The 10,073-nt window shown below is 44.5% G+C and overlaps 1 gene segment (V, D, J or C); it reads left to right on the top strand.

Annotated features, from left to right (window-relative positions):
• Nucleotides 1–8,596: 8,596 nt before the first annotated feature.
• LOC117797803 lies at nucleotides 8,597–9,442 on the top strand. The segment is given in 2 exon segments: nucleotides 8,597–8,739; nucleotides 9,190–9,442. Coding segments are annotated over 2 exon segments (396 nt in total).
• Nucleotides 9,443–10,073: the final 631 nt, after the last annotated feature.

A 10,073-nucleotide genomic window follows, 5' to 3' on the forward strand; every position in this document is an offset into this window, starting at 1 on the left:
TTCCATACAAATTTAAGGACTATTTGTTCCAGTTCTTTGAAAAATGTCCTCGGTATTTTGATCGGGATAGCATTGAAAGTGTAGATTGCTCTGGGTAGTATGGACATTTTAACTATGTTAATTCTTCCAATCCATGAGCATGGAATATTTTTCCATCTTTTTATGTCTTCCTCAATATCTTTCAAAAGTGATCTATAGTTTCTAGGATATAGGTCCTTTACGTCTCTGGTTAAGTTAATTCCAAGGTAACGTATGGTTTTTGGTGTTATTGTAAATGGGATGGATTCCCTAATTTCTCTTTCTTCAGTCTCGTTATTCGTGTATAGAAATGCAACTGATTTCTGGGCATTGATTTTGTATCCTGCCACCTTACTGAATTGTTCTATAACTTCTAATAGTTTGGGAGTGGATTCCTTTGGGTTTTCCATATAGAGTATCATGTCATCTGCAAAGAGAGACAGTTTGACTTCTTCTTTGCCGATTTGGATACCTTTGATCCCTTTTTGTCTTCTGATTGCTGTTGCAAGGACTTCTAGTACTATGTTGAATAATAGTGGCGAGAGTGGGCATCCTTGTCGTGTTCCTGATCTTAAGGGAAAGGCTTCCAGCTTTTCCCCATTGAGAATAATGCTTGCAGTAGGCTTTTCATAGATGGCTTTTATGAGATTGAGAAATGTACCCTCTATTCCTACACTCTGAAGGGTTTTAATCAGGAAAGGATGCTGTATTTTGTCAAATGCTTTTTCTGCATCAATTGAGAGGATCATATGGTTCTTGAGTCTTTTCTTGTTGATATGATGTATCACATTGATTGATTTGCGAGTGTTGAACCATGCTTGCATCCCAGGTATGAATCCCACTTGGTCATGATGGATAATCCTTTTAATGTACTGTTGGATTCTATTAGCAAGGATCTTGTTGAGGATTTTGGCATCCATATTCATTAGAGAAATCGGTCTGTAATTCTCCTTTTTGAGGGGGTCTTTGCCTGGTTTGGGGATCAAGGTAATATTAGCCTCATAGAATGAGTTTGGTAGCTTTCCTTCTGTTTCTATTTTTTGAAATAGCTTTAGGAGAATAGGTATTATTTCTTCTTTGAATGTTTGGTAGAATTCCCCAGGAAAACCGTCTGGGCCTGGAGTTTTATTATTTGGAAGGTTGTTTATCACTGACTCAATTTCTTCATAGTTAATTGGCCTATTTAAGAAATCTATTTCTTCCTGTTTCAGTCTTGGTAGTTTATAGGTTTCCAGGAAGGCCTCCATCTCTTCCAGATTGTTTAGTTTTTTGGCATATAGCTGTTGATAAAAGTTTCTAATAATCCTTGCAATTTCAATGGTGCTGGTCGTGACCTCCTCCCTTTTCAGTCATTATTTTAATAATCTCAGTCCTTTCTCTTTGTTTTTGGACAAGTTTTGCCAGTGGTGACCACTCCTTTTTCATTCATAATTTTTAATTTCGGTCCTTTCTGTTTTCTTTTGAATAAGTCTTGCCAGTGGTCTGTGAATGTTATTGATTCTCTTAAAGATCCAACTTCTAGTCGTGTTGATCTGCTCTACTGTACTTCTGGTTTCTAATTCATTGATTTCTGCTCTAATTTTGGTCAACTGTTTCCTGGTGAGTGGATTAGGCCTGTCCCTCTGTTGCTGTTCCCACTTGTTGAGGTGAGAATAAAAAAACTGCATTTTCAATTTTTCTATTCTTCTGAGTGAGGCTTGGATAGCTATGTATTTCCTCCTGAGGACTGCCTTTGCAGTATCCCATAGGTTTTGGAGTGTTGTGTTTTCATTCTCTTTGGTTTCCAAAAATTGCTTTAATTGATTATTGATTTCCTGTTTTATCGAGTCATTCTTGAGCAGGGTGGTTCTTAGTCTCCAAGTGTTTGAGTTTCTTCCAAATTTTTCCTTGTGGTTGAGTTCCAATTTCAGAGCGTTGTGGTCTGAGAATATGCATGGGGATAATTTCAATCTTTTGGTATCAGTTGAGACCTGTTTTGTGTCCCAGAACATGATCTATTCTTGAGAATGTTCCATGGACATTATAATAGAATGAGTATTCTTTGGTTCTGGGGTGTAGTGTTCTATATATATCTATGAGGTCCAACTCGTCGGGTATTGCATTCAAAGGCTTTGATTCTTTGCTTAGGTTTTCCAGGGTGTTCTGTCTACTTCTGATATTGGGGTGTTGAGGTCCCCTACTATTAATATATTTTAATCTATATGTCTCTTTATTCTGGTTGAGAGTTGGCTTGTGTATCTTGCTGCTCCCCTGTTGGGGGCATATATATCTGTAATTGTCATATCCACTTGTTGAATACTTCCTTTAAGAATAATATAGTGCCCTTCTGCATCCCTAACTATTGTCCTTAGTTTAAAATCCAATCTATCTCATATGAGAATTGCTACCCCAGCTTTCTTTTGAGGTCCATTTGCATAAAAGATGGTAATCCATCCCTTTACTCTCATTCTGAATTCATCTTTGGGTTCAAAATAAGTCTCTTGTACACAGCAAATGGATGGGTCATTTCTTTTTATCCAATCTACAACCATGTGGCATTTTATGGGAGTGTTTAACCATTCACATTGTCACTGAGAACTGAGAGATAGAATTTTAATAATGCCATGTTGCCAATAAAGTCTTTGTTATTATCGCTTGTGGCTTTCTGTTCTGTATCACTCTTGGGGCGTTTTTACTTTTCTAAAACCCCCGTTAATATCTCCTGTAGGGCTGGTCTCATGGTTACGAAGTTGGTTAATGACTGGCGATTCTGGAACATATTTATTTCTCCATCAATTCTGAATGAGAGCCTTCATGGACAAAGGATCCTTGGGTGCACGTTTTTCTCTGAAAGAGCTTTAAAAATGCCCCCCCTCCAACCCTTTCTCTCATTCCAAGTCTGTGTAGACAGGCATATCATAATTCTGATACCTTTCCCTTGGTTTGTGAAAAATTTCTTTGCCCTGGCTGCTTTCAATCCTGTATCCTTGGATCTAATATTGTGAATTGCACTATGACGTGATGTGGCACAGGTTTGTCATGGTTGAGCTTGGGAGGGGAACTCTCTGCCTCTTGGACATGAATGTTTGTTTCCCTCGCTAGATTGGGGAAGTTTTTAGCTACAATGTGTTCAAATATCTCTTCTAAACCTCTGTTTTTTTCCACCCCCTTGGGGATGCTAATGATTCTGATATTGGATCGTTTCATTGAGTCAGTAATCTCCCATTACCTACATTCTTGGGTGTGAATATTTATAAGTCCAGCTTCTATTTTTGTTTTTTCCTCTACCAACCCATCCTCCAATTCACTAATACGTTCCTCTGCTTCGGTGACCCTGGCTATCAGAGCCTCTAGTTTTGCCTGCATTGGCTCATAGAATTTTTAATTTCTGTCAGATTCGCTCTCATTTCACTCCATAGGGATTCTATATTCTCAGTAACATTTTTGATAATACTTTTTTCAACTCTACTCATCATTTCGACCATTATTACTCTGAATTCCATTTCTGATAATTTGGTTACATCCATATCCATTATTTCTGTGGCAGAGGCCACAGACTCACTGTCTTTTCTTTCCTGGGGGGGTCTTCTCCCTCTTGTCATTCTGATGAGAGGTTGTGGGGTTGTCCAGAGCCCAAATTATTTATTGGGACCCAGGCCATGCACCCTTGTTTTATAGGGGTCTTTGGGATGTGGACTTCTTCTTTAAAGATTTTATTTATTTATTTATGTTGTAGAGAGCCAACCAGCAAGAGAGGAAACACAAGCAGGGGAGTGCGTGAGGAAGAAGCAGGCTCCCAGCGGAGGAGACCGATGAAGAACTCTTTTCCGGAACACCATGATGACGCCCTAAGCTGAAGACAGGTGCTCAATGACCGCGCCACCCGGGCTCCCCGGGTTGTGGACTTCTTGATTTTTCAGCCTTCCTTCTGGGGGAGGGGCCTGCTGTGCAGATACTCAGGCAACCCTGTTTTGGTAGAGTCTCTGTGTCCCCTGCGAGGGTGGATGGGGATGGGCATGCTGTGAGCCGGTCTTTCAAGGCTTTTGATCTCTTGCGGCTTTCCCTGGTGGTCTGCTGTGCCTCTTCTGAGAGTCAGAGCAGCAGTGGCCGAATCTCAGCCTCTGTCAGAGAACAGAGGAATTGCAGACCGCTCTCCACTGATATTCTGACCACTTTAACACTGTTTCTGTTGGTGCTGCTCAACCCTGCAGCGTCCCGGGATGTGCGCCCCATACCCGGCGTCCCAGACATCACTTCCAGGGCCAGCGTGTCTCTGTCCTTTGTGTTTCTAACGCTGCCAGCCGCCAGCCGCCAAATGCCCCATGCATGCCCCGGAGCTCCCGGTCTCAGTCTGGATCCAATGAGCACACCGGGATTCCCGAGTTCCATGAGATGTCTGGTGGTGCATGCTTCCAGCTCATGATGTCAGTCTCCTGTCTTGCGGGTGCCATCCGCGAGTCCACCCACTCCCCCGTGCTGGTGGATCCTGCTTCCCGGCACCCTAATGCAGTGGCTACCTGCCCCTTCCATTTATCTTCCAATATCTGTGCACGGTTTCACGGTTCCCTGCCTCATACCTCAATACTCAGCACTGAAGTTGTTCATTTGTAGAGATCCAGATATATGTCCCTGTGTCTCAGGCTGATTCAATGGATGTTCAGGCAGGTCTGGTACCTATCCAGCTCGACTCAGGGGACCGGCTGAAAAAGGGGTCACCCACTTCTCCGCCATCTGTGTTTGTTTCTGGTATTTCAATAAACCTCAATTTGGCTCAAAGAAGACCTGTTCTTCTGGGAAAATGGCGACTCCCGCTCCTACCTTGGAGTCCACACCAGCAGCAGATCTGGCACTGGCAGTGGGGGCTGCCAAGGAAGCTGACTGCCCGCCGCCTCGCCAGCCTCAGCCCCTAGAGAATGTGCTCACTGTCCTGCAGCTTCGAACCCCAAGTTCCTGAGGAACTGGCTAGGAGGAGTTTGGCGGAGCTGTGGGAGATATTGAAGCACCAGGAGAGACTTTTGCGGAACGAGTAAGCTTGGGTCCAGCCGAGTCCTATCTTCTAGCTTCTATTTTCCTATTTGGAGTATGGATGGAAGATACTTTCTAACTTCAAGCAAACTGTGGGAAACGTGGCCATATATACCAGAAAGGAAAGACATAAACTTGCATCAGAGAGGGATATGAGAAAGGAAGTACCACAGAGTGTTTCAACTAGGGACACCCCAGAGCAGGTATCACACTTACAGGGGAGCAGTCAGCATGACCATGTGCACCTGCAGCCACAGGCAGCTGGGGGGTCAAGTGGAGAGGAAGCAACATGGCAGATTGGATGTGTGGGTTGGTTCCTGAGGTGACTGGGACTAATCCTGGTGGAGTTATAAATAACAGATTACAGTTATGATGGTGATGATGATGATGACCCATGATGTTAGGTCAGTGAAGAGGGACAGCGGAGTCTAAGGGAATAAAGAAAGCAGCAGGGAGAGGGACAGAAATGTACAGTTTCTTTCATGTTCACCAATATTCTCCTGCCCATCCTCACTCGAATATGAGGAGGTGCTATTTCTCCGCCTCTGCCTCCTGCCTTGTTGCCTTGACATCAAAGCAGAAGTAGAAAGAAGTCAATTGTGATAATACATAAACTATTAGAGTGACAGATGGCAGTGGGGCTCCCTCACCTTCTCCGGTAGGTTTGATTCTCTTCCAGCTGCTCCTTATTGATGTGGTTTCTCCAGTTCCTCTAACTCCACTCATTCTCCACCAGTGACTCCACTTCCCTGTTGGTGCCCCATCCACTCCCTTTGTTGATTTGTAACAAGTACTCACGGATGGCCCTCACTTTCTATTGCCAGGTAGTGACCCTATTTTTCCTACTTCCAAATAATTCTGCATATGCTTGATACTTTTTGAAAAAAGAGTCAAATCAATAAACTAATATGTTATGAAACCAACTATTGTTTTCACCTCATCACCCAAAACAGACTCCCTACCTCATGACTAGTGCTCCTCTCTCCCTCACCACATGACATGTGATCTATTTCCTCAACATATTTTAAAGGACACAATATTGTATTATAAGCTAGAGAGGCTATGTTCTGTCACAAATCTCTGCAGCTTATTTATCCTGAAAAACGGAAACCTTAGACTCCCTGAGCAACTATTTCCCATTTCCTTTCCCCCAATCCTGGCAACCACCCTTCTTTTCTTTTCTTCTGTGAGTTTCACTGTTTAGAATCTTCATATGAGTGGAATCAGGTAGGATTTGCCCTTCAGGGACTGACTTATCCCAGTTAGAATGATGACATCTAGGTATGATTTTTTCCTTCTTTAATGTTGAGTAATAATTTATACATACAGAGAAGGACATGAAGTTATCTAGTCTGGAGTAAAGGAAGCACAGGAAGCAGATAGATGGTGGAGTAAATGCTAAGGAAGGAGACACATGAATTTGCAAAGAAACTGAAGAATATGGTTCAGTTGAATGAATTCCTGCTAAAAGTTCACTTGACCAAGAGATTGTGAGATGATCAGTTGTCAAAGGATATTAGATACTGAGCTCAAAATCCACTCTGGTTCGGGAAAGTCCAATATTAACTCCTCAAGCCCAAATCCCAAAAGGTCTTGGGAGGAAATCTCATGATGCTGGAGTGTCTGGTGTGTGGGTTCTGTGTTCACAGAAGACAGGGTTTTGCCAAGGAGAAGTGGGTGAAGAAAGCAAAGTAGGACTTAGACCTTAGGTGTTGCTTAGGCCTTGTTCAAATCAAAATCTCCCTAGTGTTGATGACGGCTGTGGTAGGAGAATGGGTGCAGGGTTTCATTCTGTATGATTTTGTGCAACATCAAATATGTCCACAAGACATAATTAATTGTGTGTTCCTACCAGTGACAATGTGTGTGAAACCTGCTATGAAGCGATAGTCAAACGTGCCAACATGTGTGCCCCCACTGTCATCGGGGATAAAGCCCACCTGCTCCTGACAGTGAAGTTGGTGTGGAGGCCATGGGAAGCTTCACAGTTCAATGGGTTCAAGGACAGTGGGGTGATGAAGCCAGGGCACTGAGGACAAGGTCCTGAGCTGTAGGTCCCTCTGCAGGTGGGTGTGGCCACAACATGAAAGTACATCTCAGAGAGGCTAATGTGTTACAATTTATGCAAAAGAAATTAGGAACAACTGAAGGATTGTAAGCCATTGGCTGTCTCTGTGAAGGTTCTGTCTGAATGATATGAGGAGGGAGTGCCTGAGGGAACCAGGGGTTTATTTACTAAATTATTTCCTAAGGATCTTCAACTCTTTCCTGAAGATTCTGCATTTTTTACAAAAGATCCAACAACGAGTCTGGGAACATTTGCTGCGTTCATGCAAGGGTATATGCAGGGTACTCTGAGCAAATGCGAGTTTCTGCTCTGGTCTGAAGTCCTCTCTGTAGTAGGACTTTAAAATGAATACAGATATTGCTAGGAAACAGAAAATGACCAACATGGAATTAAGGCATGAAATTAATATTATTTTATTATTTTATCATATTTGAATTGATCATATGTCTGGTACTATTCCATTATTTGCTTATTTGCAAATGGTAAAGCTTGGGAAAAAATCCCCATAAGAAGTATATGACAGAGTTATGCACAAAACACCTACTTAGATAAACCTAACGTTATAAAGAAAAATCTCATGTTTTACACTCGCAAATGATTGGTCTATAGAATTTATTAATTTTCCTTTATTAACAAATCTAACTGAAAATACAGATGTCATGACTATTTCATATCTTATGAATTTTTACCTAACTGTGACCTTTTGAACATATCGCTGAGAATCTTTAGATCCTAGAAAGTGTCCAATGTATACTGATACCCCGAAGAACCGTCATAGTACATTCACACACGCAAACAAAACAGATCCACTCTCCCCTGGTATTTCACGTCAGGTGTGGCACATATGGGTCCTTCAGGTTTCTCTGGAATCTCCTGTGGGGGACATTGGCTACCTCTGTTGTTTTTCTGAGCATTAAACTCAAACGTGCCTTTTATTTTCCCTGTGATAATGGATTATATTCAAGAAAAGTAGAAAACGGAAATCCAGGACAGGTAAGGTATGAGAAAACCACCGGCAAGTCCAGAGAACAAAGGATAAGGAAGCTCTTTTACAGAGCAAAGGGTGAGTGTGGAAGGGCTGTGAAAGACAAAAGTCTAAGGGAGGAAAGGGGAATTCTAGGTAAAACGGCTTGTCATTTGTTGAGATGTGACAATTTCTCATTGGCTGGGCTGTTGCCAGGGAAGGGGGAAGTCTTTTTCTTCCTGAGGCAGTAAGGGAGAAGCTAACATAGTGCAGACTTGCAAGGTCTGTCTTCTCCTGCTGGGTCTGCATTTGAGGAGTTGTGGTTTTGAGAGCTCCCCCTACTGGCTTCTGATCTCCATGAGAAAGAGATTTTCCTCTTACTAAATTTCAGATAATATATGTACGTGTTTACATTCTGATAGACCAGGACTCGTTCTGAGGGGAGACTCAACAATATCATCAGCGGACCTAAAAAATCATAGTATCTAGAAATCAGACCTAGTGAGGTGCAGACACCAGCTCGACTCTCAGGGCTTCGGGCCATGGTGACTGACATGTGTCCCTTTGACCAGCATTTGGTGCGATGGGACTGGCTCTTGCTCCCTAAGCATTTCATTAATGAGAAGCATTCAAAGGAGCCTGGGCCTGGGGGCCTGGTACAGTACTCCCAGATGGGACTCAGCAGGTGTGTCCCCTCTGGCCTGGCAGAGTCTCCCCAGGGGACCTGTGTGTGGTCCCAGCAGGTGGTTCCTCCCAGGGCTGTCCCCAGGGCCAAAGCCCCTGCATCCTCCTCAGTGTGGGGTGTGAGCTGAACTCCAGCACCTGGGCTCAGGGAGGGGCTGGACACTCACTGGATGGGCCTCATTTGCATGGACAGCCCCTCCTGGGGCAGAGGCTGGAGGGGAAAATGAGGCCTGAGGCAGCCCAGCCCCCTGTGGGGACCAGTGTCTGTGTCACAATTGTCTGCACTCCTGTCCTCCTCATGCTCCTCTCTCGCTGCAGAACAGGCTTCAGGGATCAGACTGCATCACCCCTATGGTTCAGTGTCTAGAAAAGATTTACTTTGACCCATTCCAATATCCCATGGGTGTCTCTTTCTGCAGGCTCCCTGTCCCGGCTGTGCTCCCTTCTGCAGGTCTGCGAACAAAAGTCAGACTCTCGCCTGCACCCTGAGCAGTGGCTTCCGTATTGGCGGCTCCTACATTTACTGGTTCCAGGAGCGGCCAAGGAGCCGTCCCCGGTATCTCCTGGACTACTCCTCAGACTCAGTTAAGCACCAGGACTCAGGGGTCCCCAGCCACTTCTCTGGATCCAAGGATACCTCGGCCAGCGCAGGGCTTCTGCTCATCTCCAGGCTGCAGCCTGAGGACGAGGCTGACTATTTCTGAGCTACGGTTCATGGCGGTGGGAGCAGTTCCCATTCCTCACAGGGTCTCAGATGAGGAAGAAGTGGGTCAGAAACCTCTGGACACAAGAATCTTGTTTCTGAGCCTCTGTCCAGAAGACCCAAAATGGACAGACCCAGCGGGGTGGTCGCTTCTGCAGAATGATCTGTCATTCATCAGGGAAAGAGAGACACTCCTGTAAGGCCCATAATGTGAGACGAAATGGGGGCATCGCAGGAAGACGCAGACAGATGAAATATCAGAGCCCAGCTGCCCATCACCCTCAAACTGGAGACGATGAACAGGAATCAACACGGTTTCCACAGTGAAAATGCTGCCCAGCGAACACTCACCCTCACATCAGTTTCGTCCTCTTATTCCATGAAGTGTGACCTCGTGTCACTGCTGATGCATCCACAGCTGATGGATGGACACTAACCCTGGTCACAGACACTCTCTTCCCTCTGAAACAGCTGTACATGCACTTGAACCAGATCCCACAGATGCTCCCTGACAACACCCCCACTCCCTCCTCCTCTTCCCGCTCTGCTCCCCTGTCCCTCAGGCTTCAGTTTCTCCCTCTGCCTCTTCAGGTCTCCACTCCGTCTCCATGTCAGGATTTCAGAGAACACTG

The sequence above is a fragment of the Ailuropoda melanoleuca genome, unplaced genomic scaffold (assembly GCF_002007445.2).
Source record: "Ailuropoda melanoleuca isolate Jingjing unplaced genomic scaffold, ASM200744v2 unplaced-scaffold1424, whole genome shotgun sequence".
Taxonomy (NCBI): domain Eukaryota; kingdom Metazoa; phylum Chordata; class Mammalia; order Carnivora; family Ursidae; genus Ailuropoda; species Ailuropoda melanoleuca.